The sequence below is a fragment of the Palaemon carinicauda genome, chromosome 24 (genome assembly GCF_036898095.1).
Source record: "Palaemon carinicauda isolate YSFRI2023 chromosome 24, ASM3689809v2, whole genome shotgun sequence".
Lineage (NCBI taxonomy): Eukaryota > Metazoa > Arthropoda > Malacostraca > Decapoda > Palaemonidae > Palaemon > Palaemon carinicauda.
The window spans coordinates 107899496-107917902 of NC_090748.1; the positions used below are offsets into that span (position 1 = coordinate 107899496).

Here is an 18407-nt window from a genome sequence, read left to right on the forward strand (position 1 = left end):
TACTATGGCCTGCCTTAGGGCAAGAGCCCGTGGGTGACCTGCTGTGCAGGTCGTTCTAATTCCTACCTACCTAGCAATGATAACCCTGGAACCTACACTGCATGTTCAGTTACTATAATCAGAGACAATGATAAAGATAAGGGAATTTCTGTTTCCCTAAATGACCTTATGGTCCGCTGGAGGAAGAGCTAAGATATTTTTTCCTGAAGACCCACAAAGACAGGATTGTTTAGAAGTATTCTGATAAACATTTTACCCAAGAAGGTTATTTATTGCATTTTAAATTGAATTTTGCTTCGAATAATAATATTTTTAATTAGTATTTATAGTGTTTAATTTTTCCTCTTATCCTATCTATCATACAAGGTAACTTGTTAATTTACTCTTTAAGAGACCCAGAAAGACATGATTGTTTAGAAGTATTCTGATAAACATTTTACCCAAGAAGGTTATTTATTGCATTTTAAATTTAATTTTGCTTCGAATAATAATATTTGTAATTAGTATTTATAGTGTTTCATTTTTCCTCTTATCCTATCTATCATACACAGTAACTTGTTACTTTTCAAACCATATATGAAGAATTCATATGAATATTAACACACATATAACCTACTAATTGACATTTCAATATTAATTCATACGTGGTGATAACAATCATAATGACCAATTCTTAATAATGTTACATTTAGGTAAATTGGCAATTGCTGTCTGACAGTCCATGGCAACTACTTATGATTAGTATACCAATCATTGTGCGAATGACACACACACACACACACACACACACACACACCAAGTCTATCCGATCTAATGCAACCTATTGGGGAGAGTAAATCCAACATTTAGTAGTGTATCACTAAATCCTTTTTGACTTGAAGCAGTCAATCTGTTAGGTGTGTAGGTGCCAACATATTATATAAGACCTTTATTATTATTATTATTATTATTATTATTATTATTATTATTATTATTATTATTATTATTATTATTATTATTATTATTATTATTAGCTAGGCTACAACCCGAGTTGGAAAAGCAGGATGCTAAAAGCCCAAGGGCTCCAACTCGAAAAAAAAAAGAAAAAAATAAAAAAATAGCCCAGCAAGGAAAGGAAATAAATAACTATATGAGAATTAATGAATAATAATTAACATGAAATATCTCGTTTAAGAATACATTTACATTTTATTCATGCAAGTTATACGCCTAATTTCTTTTTTTTAAGTTCTATTAATAATTCTAAAACACATCAGATCCATATATACAGTATTACCCTACCTCAACATACCCCAGTGATTTCCTCCTACATTTTAGTTTTACCTTTTCTGTCTTCCTTAATAGAATCAATATATATTCTAATATACCATTCCCGTAAATATTTATAGAAACTATAGGCTATACATGATTTATAAGAAAATTCACTGAAACCTCAAAGTATTTTTTCACTTCTAACTTCTCCAATTTACTTCTTATCCTTAGTTTCATGTTTTCCAACTAGGGCTGTAGCTTAGCTTGTAATAATAATAATGATAATAACAACAACAACAACAATAATAATAATAATAATAATAATAATAATAATAATAATAATAATGATAATAATAATAATAATAATAATAATAATAATAATAATAATAATAATAATAATAATAATAATAATTCTTTCCCAATGGAAATTATATTCAGTACTCATATATATATATATATATATATATATATATATATATATATATATATATATATATATATATATATATATATACTTGTTAACAATAAAAATACTTATGGTAATAAAACACAATTGCAGTTTTTTTTTTTTTTTTTGCAGGTCTTTTTAAACGAGACAAACAACCCGTCAATCTTTGTAAATTATCTTATCTCGAGCTAAATTAGTTTATCAGTTATATATTATATGATAAGATAGATAATAGAAAAAGATGATATGGCTCTTTGCCATGATCAACCTAGGGTGGTGTCAATGACCTAAGGTTGATTGCCCAAGAGCTAAATCTTGAAAAAAAAAATGGGAGTGGAATTTTTATATGTAATCAGTGTGAATCTCTATACATTAAATAAACCGTAAAATATTGCTCAATCATTTTTCTTATATATACTATACAAAATTAGATAAAGCACTATACGTCAGTGAATTTAATTACCACATGGGAGAACCAATACTATTTCCTTGACTCTACGCCTACGTGCAACCTCAAAAATTAAATACCCACATGTAGGAAAAAAGGTAGGAGACGAATATATATGTTTCCTATAAAATATACAATAATAAAGAATTCTACTAAATTAATAAATAATAGTACTCATGGTATAGAAAACCTCTGCAATTATTATCACACCAATTCTATTGTTGACAATATTTCCATTTTCATTCTTTGATGCCAAACATCTGTTTGGCAACCAGATCCAAGTCGTCTTTTTGATCAATTTGATGTTTCTTCTTTAGTGTTTCCTTAATTGTGTTTACGAATAGCTTGAGTTTTCAGTTTGTTTATTGTTTTGGATAGTTTTACTAGATTATATTTCATCTCTCTTGGATTTTACCTTCATTTCTAATCCATTTGTTATTAGATTCTTGGTGTTTACTGATAGTTTTCCTTCACATTCTTTGGGAAATTTTCTACCTATCTCTTGTCCTGATTCCAATACAAATTTTCTTAAACTACTGTTCATGTTATAAAAATATAAAAATACAAAACAAGACGAAGCATTAACCTTTAACCCTTACACAGAGAGGAGAACCAATACCATTTCCATAAATGTTTCACCTTCTTTGGGAAATTTTCTACCTATCTCTTGCCCTGATCCCAATACATTTTTTTTAAAAAATTACTGTCCATATTATAAAAATATAAAAATACAAGACAAGACGAAGCATTAACCTTTAACCCTCATACAGAGAGGAGAACCATGTTTACTGATAGTTTTCCTTCACCTTCTTTGGGAAATTTTCTACCTATCTCTTGTCCTGATTCCAATACATTTTTTTAAAAAATTACTGTCCATGTTATAAAAATATAAAAACACAAAACAAGACGAAGCATTAACCTTGTTCTTGTTCTTGTTCTTGTTGTTGGGCGGAGGGATTTGCCTTTCCATCGGCACCTCCTTGGGTTTCTTCTTTATTCTAATTCTTTTATTTTCTTCTCTCTTTTTTTCCACATTTGATAGATATATTCTTTTCTTTTCTCTATTCCTTCTTTCTTGAACAGCACGTTAAATCTCATACAGAGAAGAGAACCAATATCATTTCCTTAAATGTTATCATCCTGAAGGGTTGCATTGTCACCTTGTGTATTCAAAACATGTCGTCGTGGAAGCAAGTGACAGACCGTCTATTATCATGATTCAGATTACCGACACGCAAAGTAAGCATTATTTAAATAAGATATGATACCCTATTAACGTTTCTTTGCAGGTTAATATTAAACAGGGGTTAAAAACGTAGTTAAATATGTGAAAACGTTGTTTGTAAGCAAACATTTAACTGGGCCTCGCATACGCTAATGTTGACATCCTAGCCTGGAGCTCTTATTAACATTTATCATGTTATCAGTGTTATCTTTGGATTACATTAACCAAATTAAGCATATATTTAATTGTAATGACTCCCTTATCTCACCAATAACGGCAAAGTTACCTTATCCATAATTGACACTTGTTGACACACCCTATGCTGTCGAAACTGGTACATTATGGCCCTATGCGTACGGTACACCTCTCATGCGAAATGTATGCGTATATTTTACCGGTTGAGTAACATTTACTGGGAGGATTCATCCTTAGCTTCTGTTAGGTATTGCTAATATATTCTGGGAGCGTTTGTAGGGTGACGGCCAGATCCCGTAGAGAACGGGAATATTCTGAACTGTGGCCGTCGTTCTAAAAACGATTTTGGCGGGAGAAGCTAACTTAAAAAACCCACCTAACCTATGCTAAAAGCCGTATCCTTACCCAAGGGGGCTTCGCCTCCCCGGACCCCCCCTTACACAACAGTTTCCTTATCTACGAGCATGACGGGAGAAGCTAACTTAAAAAACCCACCTAACCTATGCTAAAAGCCGTGTCCTTACCCAGGGGGGTTGCGCTCCCCTGGACCCCCCTTACACAACATATTTAAGATCCGTAAACCATTTCCAAACGTTTTTATTCTATACATGATAACAGTCGGAGTGATAATAAGCAAATTAAGACGCTTGGCCGTAGCGCTACAAACTACCCGATTCATCCTTAACTTCTGTTAGGTGTTGCTAATATATTCTGTTTAATTAAACATGGGTTACGGAATGGCCAAGTTATGTCTATAGTCAATTTTTGTTAGCGAGGCAGATTTGCACCGACTTGCAGGGGTGCAGTTTTAGCTCGGAGAAGTTTCCCGATCGCTGATTGGCTGGACAAGATAATTCTAACCAATCAGATAGCAGCTTTTTTTTTTCAAGCTAAAAGGGCACCGCTGCGAGTTGGTGCAAATTTGCCTCGCTAAAAAAAATTGACTAAAGGTGTAATGGACGGAAACTATTGTCCCATTCAACTCTTATGCATCCTATCAGCGTCGAAACCGTAACCTAACCTACGACGTTACACCTTAACCTGACTGTTCCTCCCCCCCTGGTTTTATTTTAGATTAGCATTTGTTCCTTAAACAATGTTAATCATTATATTTCAATTAATCATTACTGATACATTCGCTTTAACCCATAAATATCAATCGCTTGGTTCTACTAACCCTGATAATTAACCCTTTAATCCCCAAAGGACGTACTGGTACGTTTCACAAAAGCCATCCCTTTACCCCCATGGACGTACCGGTACGTCCTTGCAAAAAAATACTATAAAAATTTTTATTTTCATATTATTGATAATTTTTGGAAAAAATTCAGGCATTTTAGAGAATGAGACCAACCTGACCTCTCTATGACAAAAATTAAGGCTGTTAGAGCAATTTGAAAAAAATATACTGCAAAATGTGCTGGGAAAAAACAACCCTCTGGGGGTTAAGGGTTGGAAATTTCCAAAGAGCCTGGGGGTAAAAGGGTTAAAGAAATTGTTTAGCTTACAGCGCTAAATTTTCCTAAGTTCGCCGTGAACCCTGCCACGGGTAGATCCTTCCTAGTAGAATTAGTATAGTGACTGGTTTACTTATCATTGGCCCCCCTAGTTTATTGAGATATATTTTGGTTACGCGAGCATAACTTCACTTAGTTCATAGTTTATTTCCTCTTCCAATTCTGAGTGCGTTTTGGGTGGTTGGAAGTAACATAGCTCAAATGGTAATTTTCTGCCAGTTTTAACATCAGAAATGTTCAAAACCCCTATAATTACACTAACGTTTTTTAAAGCCAAAAATATTTTCTTATATAAATTTACCGTTCCCCCACCGTGACTCGACCCGGAGAACATCAAACGTGTGATACTTCAATTTATCGTGAGATATATGAACCATTTGTTTTTCCAACTCTTATCTTGGGTTTTATGCATATGACTGTTATTGTTGGTGCAAAGCAATTATGGAGGATCCTAAGGGAAAACTGTGGTTTTTCTATTTGGTAAATACAATATATGATACTTGAATATCAAGCCAAATACATGAACCAGAAATTTTTCCATTAAATATGATACTTTAATTTCTAGCCAAATACATGACCCATACATTTTTCTCACTATCTTCTGTGTTATGCATTTCTGACCAAGATTATTGAGGCAAAGTACCTGTTTATAGGTTTTTGGACTCCCTTATATAAGGACAATTATGGGGAACCCCTGTGGTAAACCGTGGTTTTTTTGCATGGGAAAATGCTAAAAATGAGTGATTTGCAGCAATAATAATGATCATATATGCAAAATAAACACAAGATAACCAGTTGGAAAATATATGGCTCATGTAAGTGTCTGAAAATGAAAGTATCATAATTAAATTCATCTTAAGATTCACTTCACGTCCATCTAATAGATTTTGCTGAGCCGTGGGGCACTGCCCTCGCAAAATTAACCCTTTTACCCCCAGGCTATTTGGAACTTTCCAACCCTTAACCCCCAGGGGTTATTTTTTTCAAGCACATTTTGCAGTATATTTTTTTAAAATGCTCTAACAGCCTTAATTTTTGTCATAGAGAGGTCAGGTTGGTCTCATTCTCTTGGAAAATGCCTGAAGTTTGTCAAAAAATTATCAAAAATATGCAAAACAAATTGTAAATAGCAGTTTTTTGCAAGGACGTACCGTAACGTCCATGGGGGTAAAAGGGTTAACATTACTGTACATTGCTCCTCTGTTCTGGCAAGCGGTGCATGATTGAGCTGCACTTGCAAGCCCCGTTGGTCATTATTTTAGGGATATCTCTGAGCAACAATAGATATACACTGAACTGAGAGCGTTTTCATCATAATCAAATCCCGGCATAGATGAAATTACACTAAATTTCGAAATATATTATGCTTCCCTCTTGGGGATGTCTTTACATGAAGGTGGTGAAGTTGAAATTGAAGGGGAGGGTGTAAAAAAATGGCCGTTGTGGAACAACATCCGGGAACCTGTTCATAAATATTTGGAAGGTCGTAATTGGTTGAAAAAAAAAACAGTTAATGATTACGTTACACAAAAAATAGAACAGTTGGCAAAGCTAATGCAAGCAACGCAACTCGCCATCAGTCTTCCAAATGTAAACATTGAACTAGGGGTGAGAAATAGACGTCACATTTTAATCGACCAATATGTAATATGTTTTTCCAAACTTACCAGCACTCATCCATTTCTTATAGGAATTGGAGTATCATATGTTAACCATTTTTCCTATTTGTTATCTTATGCTTTATCCATGTCTGACTATGAACATCGTGGCTGTACACGGATGTGCTCCGTCCACCATCCATCTAGGGCATTATTTCTGTGCTATTTTTTACATTTAGATGACCAACAATATCTACGTATATGCTGAAGAGCGCTTTGAATGTACTGTAATCAATTACAGAAATAAATGAAATTACTCTAAATTGTGTAGTACAGTAGATTGTACTCCCTTCTGGGAGACACCATCTATTGGATTTTGCATACAAAAGTGCAGAGCTTTCCTTTTACTGTACTATTTCTCTTCATGTTTTGTCTTCTTGGGAATGTTCCAATTATGTTCTCCACTGGCAAGACAAGCCTCCTCTTCATGATCATCGTTTCCCACAAGATCGGCGGCCATTGGGAACCATATAAGAGGTAGCCGCGGTTTAGAACCTTATGATCTCGGTCACGCTTGAAAACCATAAGATCTTATAGTTGCAATCAGGAATCATGCGATCAGCAGCAGCAAGTGGGAATCATGCGATCAGGAACCACGTGGTAGGAATTTAAGCTAGCTCTTCAGATAATTATCAAGTCACTAGGTAGTAGTACACCTGTTTCTGTTATCTGCTCCTTCCCAGCGCTCACACCGCCCCAAAGAGGAGGAGGAAGACGTCACTAAATCACAGGACAACTGATTTCACAGTGTCTGCATGGTTTTGTGGGAGGAGCAGTGTCGTATTAAAACCTAACGAGACTCGGCACTAGCACTGTTACTCAAGACGTGAGCGGCTACTTATTCTCTCTCTTGCCTCGGGACGTTCCTAAGACATTTGTGCGACAGTAACTCATGGTCAGCCTGAGGGCCAATACTGCTCATCAACCTAGATTTTCCCACACTCATAGATCGATCCTTATCTTGAGTTTGCCCAGATGGCATGATTTTCCTACGCTGTCACAAGTTGAGGGTTGGAACAGGTAACTTCTCAAATCGATCCCGGCACTCATAAAGGCACTAAGATGCCTCATCGTGGTTTAAGGCTCTTCTCCGTTTTCTGGTGGGTATCTGAGGAGAAGAAGGATTCTTCAATGATTTATTGAGATGGTTTTACCAAAGAATTCTGGGAAGACCAACTGATAGGCGTCACATGCGAGTGACTGCACTAGATCTACTCTAGAAATTTGGGATTTTAAAGTTATGCTTTCCACTATGAATGTCATTATTTTTATTATTTGAAAAAGAATACATCATGTGTTTGGTTACTGTTGTCAATTGTTTTGCAATCTACATGCTGCTCCTGAATGTTTGAGATCTCAATAATTTCTCTTTTTTTGCCTTTCAGAAATTGGGGTGGGGTTTGCAGCCTTTGGAGTGACGTTTATCTTCCTAGGAGTAATTCTTTTTTTCGATAAAGGTCTCTTGGCAATAGGAAACGTAAGTGTTGTTTTTGTGACTTTAAACCAATGAAAGTACTGTATAAAAGAATAAAGTAAAGGATTAAATTTTCAAGACATTGATTTTAATAAAGAAATAGTGCATTACAATGTTTTTATGGCTTATACAATATACATAAGGTCCTCATCTTACAAACATTCAGAGATACAGCTGAAAATATCAAAGATAAGATAAAGAAATACTGTTATAAAACAATATTGTATCATTAAATACAGAAAGAAAAATAACATTTGTAATAACCTGATATCTATTTCATTTGAAACTGAACCTTGTTCCGTAACTGAAATACAAACCACGCTATTTAATATGGGTATTACTTTCGGCGTAGCTGAAATGACGAGCCATTTGAATTTTAACGAGGGTTTACTACCCCCTCGCTAGTTAGCGAGGGGGTGTACGGAGGGGTAGCTTGCTACCCCTCCCCCCATCACACACCTGTGATTATCTCACTTTGCTTTTGGCTCGGGTGACGATCAGACGTGTCTGCTCCCACCCTCGCTTATGACAGCCTTTGATCTTTGTTTTTTTGCTTTTTCTTTTCAGTGTGTTTGGAAGTTGGCCTCTACCATGCGGAAGTGTCCCGGCTTACCTGACCGCCCTTGCGGAACGTTTATGTCGGCGGTGGACACGGACCCTCACACCTTATGTCCTTATTGCAGGGGCCAACGGTGTGAAAGAAATAAAGTATGCGGTGAGTGTAGGGAGTGGTCTACCTCCCAGTGGGAGAGGTTTTCCCGGCGCCGGAAGAAAAAGTCCAAACGGGATATTTCTCCTCCAGGGGTTTCCTTGAAGAGAAAATCCCAAGGACTCTTCTTCCGTAGCCTGAAGCTCCCACTCGTAGGACGTACTTACGTTCACCAACCTCGGGGTTCGGGAGAGGGAGTTGCCTCCCATAGCGAGGCAGCTCCTCCTCCTCTCCCTGGGGGAGGATATTTCTGATAATGTCTAACAATTATTTTTTGCAGCTTTGGGCTTCCTTGGGGCTAAAGGGTTCGCCCTCCAAGGAAGCCCTGTTTGACATAATCAGGTTGGGGGCTGCTGTCAAACAGTCGCCGGTGGTAGCAGAGGTTGATCCTCTGTCTGTCGTCGACGTTGTTGTGGCAGGGGCTTCCGACGAGTTAGGTCAAACCCCTGCTATGGTTCCCGATGCAGCTGAAGGCTAGTTCCCCCCTCCGAACATCCTTCGAGGGAGGAGCTAAGTCCAACGGTCTCTCCTGCAGGTGATTCTCCCCCTCGGGGGAGTTCACTGACAGAGACTCCTCTTCGGAGGACTGCCGATGGTCTGCCTGCTGCCCCCAGAGGACGTATCAGACGGAAAGCTCGCCGCCTTCTTCGCCGTAGAGGACTTCCTTCTCCCCACAAGGGAGTTAGGAGGCGCCTCTTCGGTTCTTTGTCTTCACAGTCCCTCGCAGAGGATCCTCCTCGCCGTGCACCGACCGTTGCAGCTGTATCCCTGGACCTCTCTGCAGATCGTTCACGATCGCCTTTGCCTGCCAGACCTGCTGTCCTTCCATCTCCGTTCCTGGCCGCTGACGCGCTGTGGGCGCCCAAGCACCCCGTTATCCAGCGGGCATTGGTCCCTTCGGGGCAAAAGGGGCTTTCTCACATTGTAAGTCCCTTAAGCGCCCAGTATCCCCTGCGCGCCCACGCGCTATGGCGCGCCAGCGATCTTCTCCTCGCCAGCGCACATCTGCGCGCCCTCATCCTGATGCGCGCCACTCGCGCCCACAATCTACTGCTCACCAGCGCTCTTCACCTATGCGCCAGCGTTCGCCTGCACGCCCACGATCTTTGGATCTGGGCGGAGAAGGGAAGAATCTTTCTTCTCCTTCCCGTCAGCGATCTCCTACGCGCCTTCGGACCTCGCCTATGCGCCATCGCGCCCAGTCTCCATCACACGCACCTGTCACAGCTCCTGTGGTGCGCCCTCCTGCGCGTCCACGCGCTAGGGGTATTTCCCCTGCGCGTGTGCGCACTCCTTCTAAAGCTCAGCGAGTTCTTGCACGCCCACACGCTCGCGAGTTATCACCTCCGCGCGCGCAAGCGCTTGCACACCCTTTGACGCCTCCTCTGCTGTCGCCAGATCGCACGCCCGTGCGCTCCATCGCCTGTGCGTCAACGCGCCCACGCGTCACAGATCGCCTGCGCGTCCACGCGCCCCCTCGCCTGTGCGCGGTCGCTCGCCCGCGCGCCCTCGACATCATCTCCGAGCACACGCGCCCTCATGCGTGTGTGAACGTTCGCCTGAGTGCGAACCAGGGAAAATCCCATTGCGCAAGTGCCAGCGCGATTCCCATTGGGATTCACGGCGCGAGCCCTCGAGCGAAGTTACAGGAACGAGAGCCTCCAGGTCGTCATCTTCTTGTCCCCCCCCCCCCCCCGGCAAGTGCAGATCAGCGCTCCCGTAGGAGGAGGAGGGGAATAATCTGGATAGGTCCAGGAACCAACCTTCTTCTTCCCTTTCTTTTCAGGCAGGACCAGTTGTTTCTACTCCGAAGGATCGCCCGATCCCCTTCCCTTCAGAGGGAGTCTCTGACAGCGCAGCTGTCAGTAAGCAGCCATGGTTCGGGCCCCTTGTCAGAGCCGTCATGCAGGCTTTCAAACCTGCCTTCTCTGAGTTGGGCCTCAAATCAATGGAAGCTCTGACCCCACTGAAGAGGAAATGAGGAATAGAAGTCGTGGTAACTTCTCCTAGGGCCAAGCTGGCTCCTTGGAAGTCCTTGAGGGAGGCTCTTTCCCCCACAGACTTTCTCTCCCTCTCCTGTGGACGAGGATTTTCCGTCCTCAGGTGAGTCGACCGAGGTGAGACGTTCTCCCATCGCACCAAGGGAGAAACCCCACCTCGTGCAGGAGAATTGTCCCGGGTTGGGGCTGAGAAGAGCCCACAGACGTCGTTGCTGGAGTCCTGTATTCCTCCCAGGAGGGAGCCTAAGGACTCTAAAACCATCCCCAAGTCTTCCTCAAGGATTCGACCAGAGCCAACAAGACCCGCAGAGAACGTCCACGTGTCCCCCCAAGTAGAGCCTTTGGGGACGGGAGACTTTGCTGCCAGTTCTCCAGGAGGGGAGCCACATGAATCAGAGCATCCCTTCTGGCAGGTTCTGACCCTGATGAGGCATCTCAACGGGTTCCCGGACCCTGAGATTCTTCCTCGAGAGGGCAAGGACATGGTCCTGGACCGAGTATTTGGCACTCAGAAACCCGCCAAGGCCAGTGCGGCTTTGCCCTGGTCCCAAGGGGTGCCAGGGATAAGGGGGGGGCCAGCTCTCCGAACTTGCCTCCCCCAGCCGTTCCACTGCTGGCAACAAGCTCTTCCCTCCTCCTCGTATCCACCAGAGGAGGTACTTTGAGATCATGGAGGAGTCTTGCTTAGCTCTCCCCTTGCACCATTCGGTGGAAGAGCTCACCAAGGGAGTCCCTCTAGAGAGGCTCTCTAGCCGGCAAGTGTCTTTCTCGGCGACAGAGATCCTAAGTCAGGAGAAGGTTGCGAAGTGTGCAATGCAGGCTACTTCGTGGCTGGACGTCTGGCTGGGGTCTCTTAGCATCCTTTTGCGATCCGAGGACCTGTCTAAGGAGAGCACCAGGAAGGCCCTGGAGACCTTCCTCCTTTCGGGAACCCGCACCATTGAGTTTTTGGCCCACCAAGTCTCAAACTTGTGGGCCAATTCCATCCTGAAATGACGTGATGCAGTGGCAGAGAGGTTCCACTCGAAGGTCCCAGCCGTCGACGTCAGCAGGCTCAGACATTCTTCCCTTTTGGGGAAGAATCTGCTTGAGCCTAAAGACGTGGAACAGGCAACTGAGAGGTGGAGGAAGTCCAATCAGGACTCTCTCCTACATAGGGCTCTTACATCAAAGCCCTATAAACCTCCAGCACCTCAACAACCTCGCCCGTCCAAGACGACGAAACCGGCAGTGGCAGCAAAGGTAACGGTGTCGAAGCCATTTCTTGTCAAAGACAAGAAAGGCAAAAAATCCTAGAGGGAGCGGCCGAGGTCGCAAACGCTAGGATTAGCAATCCCCCTGCATGTCCACCAGTGGGGGGATGCCTACAAAGTTGCGCAATCAGGTGGTAGCAACTCGGGGGCCGATTCCTGGACAATTTCCGTAATCAGTCAGGGATATCGCGTCCCGTTCACAACATCTCTACCTCCCTTGACAGCGGATCCAGTGTCGTTGAGCTCCTTTGCCATGGGATCGGCAAGGGGCCAAGCCCTACGGGCAGAAGTCAAGACCATGTTAAAGAAGGACGCTCTCCAGGAGGTTGTTGACGGTTCCCCAGGCTTCTTCAGTCGACTCTTTCTTGTAAGGAAGGCGTCTGGAGGCTGGAGACCAATCATTGACCCTATGGGTCCTGCGGAATGGACGGACCTTCAGTGGTGGGTGACACGAGAACCTACGAAAGGGAGTGGATCTTCTCGTCCTCCCCCGGATTTGATGCTGTTTTCGGACGCCTCAAAGAAAGGGTGGGGGGGCCATGTTCTGAACCACAGGACCTCAGGCCTCTGGTCAGAATTAGAAAAGTGCCTCCCCATAAATCTGCTAGAAATGAAGGCCGTATTCCTGGCACTTAAAAGTTCCAACAGTACCTGGCGGGTCACTCCGTGGTGGTGATGAGCGACAACACCACGGTAGTGGCTTACATCAACAAGCAGGGAGGTACCTTTTCAGAGCAGCTATCCCATCTTGCAGTAGAGATACTGAGATGGACCGAAGTCCACTCGATTCCACTATCAGCTCGTTTCATTGCAGGCAAGAAGAATGTGCTCGCCGACAGTCTGAGCAGGGCATCCCAGATAGTGAGTACCGAGTGGTCTTTGGATCGTCTAGTAGCCAACAAAGTCCTGACTTTGTGGGGTTCCCCGGCGGTGGATCTGTTCGCGACAGCTTTAAATTTCAAGCTTCCGCTTTACTGCTCCCCAGTCCCGGACCCCAAGGCTCTCTGGCAAGATGCTTTCCAACAACGGTGGGACAACATCGACGTTTACGCCTTTCCCCCATTCTGTCTGATGAGGAGGGTACTCAACAAGACCAGAATATCGGTCAACCTTTCAGTGACCTTGATAGCTCCGCTATGGCATCACGCAGTGGTTTCCGGACCTTCTGCTGCTCCTGACGGAACTCCCGAGAGAACTTCCCCCACGACACGTGCTACTCAAACAACCACACGCCAACATCTTTCACAAAGCCGTAGCTTCGCTGCGGCTTCACGCCTGGAGACTTATCTAGCATCTCCTCACAGAGAGAGGCTTTTCGCAACAATTTGCTGAAAGGATGTCTTGACACCTGCGAAAGTCATCCGCAGGGGTCTACCAGGCGAAGTGGAGAGTTTTCTGTGGTTGGTGTCGTGGAAGGGGTATCTCTCCACTCGATGCCACTATTCCAGCAATAGCGGAGTTTCTCGTGTATTTGCGGGAAGAAATGTGCCTTTCGGTCTCGGCAGTGAAAGGCTATCGCTCAGCCTTAAGTCTTGCCTTTAGGCTCAAAGGAATGGACATTTCCTCTTCGCTGGAACTTTCTTTACTCATACGAAGCTATGAACTTACCTGCCCTCAGTCGGAAGTGAGACCTCCATGGAACGTGGTTCGAGTTCTCAGGTCCCTTAAGAGACCTTCCTTCGAACCCTTACGCCAGGCCTCTGATCGCCACTTGACTTCGTCCCTGAGTTTGTTGCTAAGACTCAAAATCCAGGAGTGCCGGACCCTCGGTTTGACTCTTTCCGGATTTCGAGTCTTCGTTCTGTAACAGATGACCCAGACCATCTTCTACTGTGCCCAGTGAGGAGTCTTAAGAGAACAGCTGCAATTCGTCCTCGGGTGCAGGCATTGTTTGTGAGCACCGGAAGGACGAAGAGGAGGGTCACTAAGAATACTATCTCAGCGTGGATTCGCAGGGTTATCCATCATTCCCTGAATCCCTACCCTCCTCCGTCACGTCGCCCTAGAGCACACCTAAGGGTTGAGTCACCCATATTAAATAGCGTGGTTTGTATTTCAGTTACGGAACAAATGACAAATTCGTAGATGATTTGTATATTTTCCTAACTATACAAACCTTAGCTATTTAATCAAACTTGCCCGCCAGCCCTGTCCCCCGGGAAGTCCTACCTCTAAGCAAAGTGAGGTAATCACAGGTGTGTGAGGGGGGGAGGGGTAGCAAGCTACCCCTCCCTACCCCCTCGCTAACTAGCGAGGGGGTAGTAAACCCTTGTTAAAATTCTAATGGCTCGTCATTTCAGCTACGCCGAAAGTAATACCCATATTAAAGAGCTAAGGTTTGTATAGTTAGGAAAAATACAAATTATCTACGAATTTGTCATATTTATTAACTTTTGTAGCTGGAAATCATAGGCATGGGTTTCCGTTTAAGCCTACCCTTGTCCAAAATTGAACAAAATTTGACTTGCAATGAGTTTCTTGGAACCACTGAAGCTTGTAAGTTGAAGACCTTCCTTACAGTAGTTATTTTTTTTACATATTACTGCATCGAACTTTTTGTTTTCTTGCTTGTCTATGATATAGAATTTTTTCAGGATCGTCTTGATATTGTCCTTTAGCGCAGTACACGAGGCATTATATTAGGGTAGTTGCTACTTAGCATGCATTAGGACCTTTGCTACTTGACATACATTAGGGTCATTGCTACTTAGCATACATAAGGGTCATTGCTACTTTGCATATATTACGGTCGTTGCTACTTAGCATACATTAGGGCCGTTGCTACTTAACATACTTTAGAGTCGTTGCTACCTGGCATACATTAGAGCTGTTGCTACTTAGCATACATTAGGGTCGTTGCTACTTAGCGTACTTTAGGGTCGTTGCTACTTAGCATACATTAGGGTCGTTGCTACTTAGCATACATTAGGGTCGTTGCTACTTAGCATCGGTCCCAATCTGCACCTGCATTTTAGCCACCATTCACGCTTCCTTTATTCCATCTTGCTGTTTAACCTCTTCACTTTTACTTCCTACTTCTGTTATTTTTTCCCCCAGTTTAACTCAGGCACTGAATGGCCTCCCAAGCCCTGATGCTGGACCTTCCAACCCTAATTCTTAAACCAATTAAATCCATCTAGATCTTAGTTTAATGTTTTTACTATATCCTCTATGTATTTTGTTATTATTCTTGAGTATTTTGCATCTTTTACAGCTAAGTCTTTTAATTTTTCAGATTTTGTTTTTGGCTGGTCTAGCCTTTGTTGTTGGTTTGGAGCGCACATTCCGTTTCTTCTTTCAGCGGCACAAATGGAAAGGGACAGGAGCCTTCTTTGGAGGGATCTTGACTGTCCTTTTCGGGTGGCCTTTGATTGGCATGTGTGTCGAGATTTACGGTTTCGTTGTATTGTTCAGGTATGTCAAATTTACTGTAGTCTACTGATAAAGAAAATATAAGTGTACATGATTGGGTATGCATATGTTAGGGAGTTCAGTGGAAGCGAAAGGTACTAATAGAATTTGCTTTTCTCTTTCAGCGGGTTCTTCCCCGTAGCTGTAAATTTTTTGCGTCGAATGCCAGTCATTGGGCAGCTACTTAGTTTACCATTCATCAGTGGAGTAAGTACTGGTTTCATATTACCTATTTTGAAATTAGTAGTAATATATTGAGACTTGAACTCTTAGTTAGTGTATATTTTGGCGTATAAGACGACACTTAAATCGTTAAAAAAACACCCCAGAACATGAGGTCGTAATAGAACCAGTGCAAAAATAGTGGCCTTATAAAATTCTACCTAAATTATGACCCTATATCAAGTTTTGAGCTAGTGGAGTGCAAATACAAAACCATTAACCTAAAAAGTCTTTTGCAATCTTTTGTGATGGCAAGGGCCTTTGCTTGGGCTCTTCAATCTTTTGAAATAGCATAAACAGTTTTTATTTAGCTGTAAGATATATTTATCAATGTGGTGTTGAACCATTTTCTGATGGCGAGGGCCTTTGCTTGGGCTCTTCAATCTTTTGAAATAGCATACACAATTTTTATTTTGCTGTAAGATATATTTATCAATGTGGTGTTGAACCAATATAAGCATTGCAAGGTAAAAAAAATGAGATTGTTCTTACACTGATAGAAACTATTGTCTTTTAATATGAGTATGACTTTACCTAGGCTGGTATGTGCGGTTAAACTTTTAACAAGGTACACATAGTTTCATCGGCAAGATCCCCAATACTACGCAGTACTCTAGAAGTTTTATTCCAGCTGTTACCAAGTTGTGGAATGATCTTCCTATCGGGTGGTTGAATCAGTAGAACTTCAAAAGTTCAAAGTTGGAGCAAATGCTTTTTTGTTGACCAGGCGGACATGAGTCTTTTTATAGTTTATTTATGACATATTTGTTTTTGATGTTGTTAATAGTTTATATATGACATGTCTGTTTTGACGTCGTTACTTATTTTAGAATGATTTATTGTTAATTTGTTCTCTTCATTTATTTATTTCCTTATTTCCTTTCCTCACTGGGCTATTTTTCCCTGTTGGAGCCCCTGGGCTTATAGCATCTTGCTTTTCCAACTAGGGTTGTAGCTTGGATAGTAATAATAATAATAATTGTATTGCCTTCTTGTGGCATCGATCTATGACGTGAACAAGCTTCACAGGGAGACGCTACTTCACCGCTTGAGCAGTCACTACCCGTTCTATCTTCTCTCACTCAACTGATTAGTAAGGTCTCCTCATACTGGTCTCTCTCTGCTCACATGTGTGAGGGACGGTACGTACATGGAATGTACCTACTGTACTTGGTTGATTCCATCCTGGTACGTTCTTGAGAGGTCACGTGAGGAACGTTTGCTTCCCTGAGAATACTTTTCAGTTCACATTTCTTGTATTCACCGCGCTTGTCGGACACTACACTACACTTTTGTCCTAGGCTTCATTCCAGCTTTTCCTTTTCCAGTATTGTTATTATTATTATTACTAGCCAAGCTACAACCCTAGTTGGAAAAGCAAGATGCTATAAGCCCAAGGGCTCCAACTGGGAAAAAATAGCCCAGTGAGGAAAGGAAATAAGGAAATAAATAAATGATGAGAATAAATTAACAATATATCATTCTAAAAACAGTAACAGCGTCAAAACAGATATGTCCTATGTAAACTATTAACAACGTCAAAAACAGATATGTCATATATAAACAATAAAAAGACTCATGGTCAGCCTGGTCAACATAAAAACATTTGCTCCAACTTTGAACTTTTGAAGTTCTACTGATTCAACTACCCGATTAGGAAGATCATTCCACAACTTGGTAACAGCTGGAATAAAACTTCTAGAATACTATGTAGTATTGAGCCACCTGATGGAGAAGGCCTGGCTATTAGAATTAACTGCCTGCCTAGTATTACGAACAGGATAGAATTGTCCAAGGAGATTTGAATGTATATTATGTTGGTGAAAAAGAAACTTATGATCCTTTTTGTCTCTTATATGGACTACTAGATCTTCCTTTCACGAGCGCCGAGCTTTATTGTGCTCCTTCACTTTGTTTCGTCTTCACATGAAAGTATCCTTGATCATTTCCCTTGGTGTCAGCTGTGTGACTCGATCAGGAACCACAGCGATCGTAACTTTCACTTGTTCTTTATGTGATCTTTACTGTAAAATCTCCATGATTATGATATACTTGTATAGTGTTGCAAGTTTCTTCCTAGTGCCACCAGACCAAAAGTCTTCCAACAGAACTGTTCCATGACTTAGATCTTCCCTCACTCAGAACCCAGTCTAGGACATGGGAGATTCCCACTCCCGAGAGTATCCAAGGTGCCAAGGTCTACCTACTCTTTCCCACTATAGAAATTGGAACAGGTGACTTCTCAGGTCAGGTCACAACACTCATACAAGCATTGAGAAACTACATCTGTCTTGTACAGTCATCGTCAAGGATCCTTCCCAAACAAAGACATGCTCTCAATCGCCCTATTCTGTTTCTGGACCGACTTCAAAGTATCCTAAAGAGAGAAAGGATTCTTTAAGGAAGCATTAGTATCCTAAAGAGAGGAAGGATTCTTTAAGGAAGCATTGAGATGATGATGGTATCGTAGAAGTCCAGAAAGGCCTATCGATACTGGTCTCCAGCGGCACAGATTACGACCATTATTGCAAGGTGGAAAGCTTTCTTTCTTTTCAGTAATCTTTATTGATTAACCTGTTCACCTCCCAGTTAATCC

The 18407-nt window shown here is 42.0% G+C and overlaps 2 protein-coding genes across 3 annotated transcripts in view; both read left to right on the forward strand.

Moving 5' to 3' along the window:
* LOC137617955 (neither inactivation nor afterpotential protein G-like) overlaps nt 1-18407 on the forward strand; it is a 193188-nt gene that overhangs the window by 62270 nt on the left and 112511 nt on the right. The window lies entirely within an intron of this gene.
* LOC137618259 (vesicle transport protein GOT1B-like) overlaps nt 3255-18407 on the forward strand; it is a 42764-nt gene continuing 27611 nt past the window's right edge. For both annotated transcript variants that reach the window (XM_068348422.1, XM_068348420.1), the window contains exons 1-4: nt 3255-3386; nt 8128-8219; nt 15414-15592; nt 15715-15796. In XM_068348422.1, the coding sequence (XP_068204523.1) occupies nt 3362-3386; nt 8128-8219; nt 15414-15592; nt 15715-15796 (378 nt within the window). In that variant the 5' untranslated portion in view covers nt 3255-3361. The remainder of the gene's footprint in view (nt 3387-8127; nt 8220-15413; nt 15593-15714; nt 15797-18407) is intronic.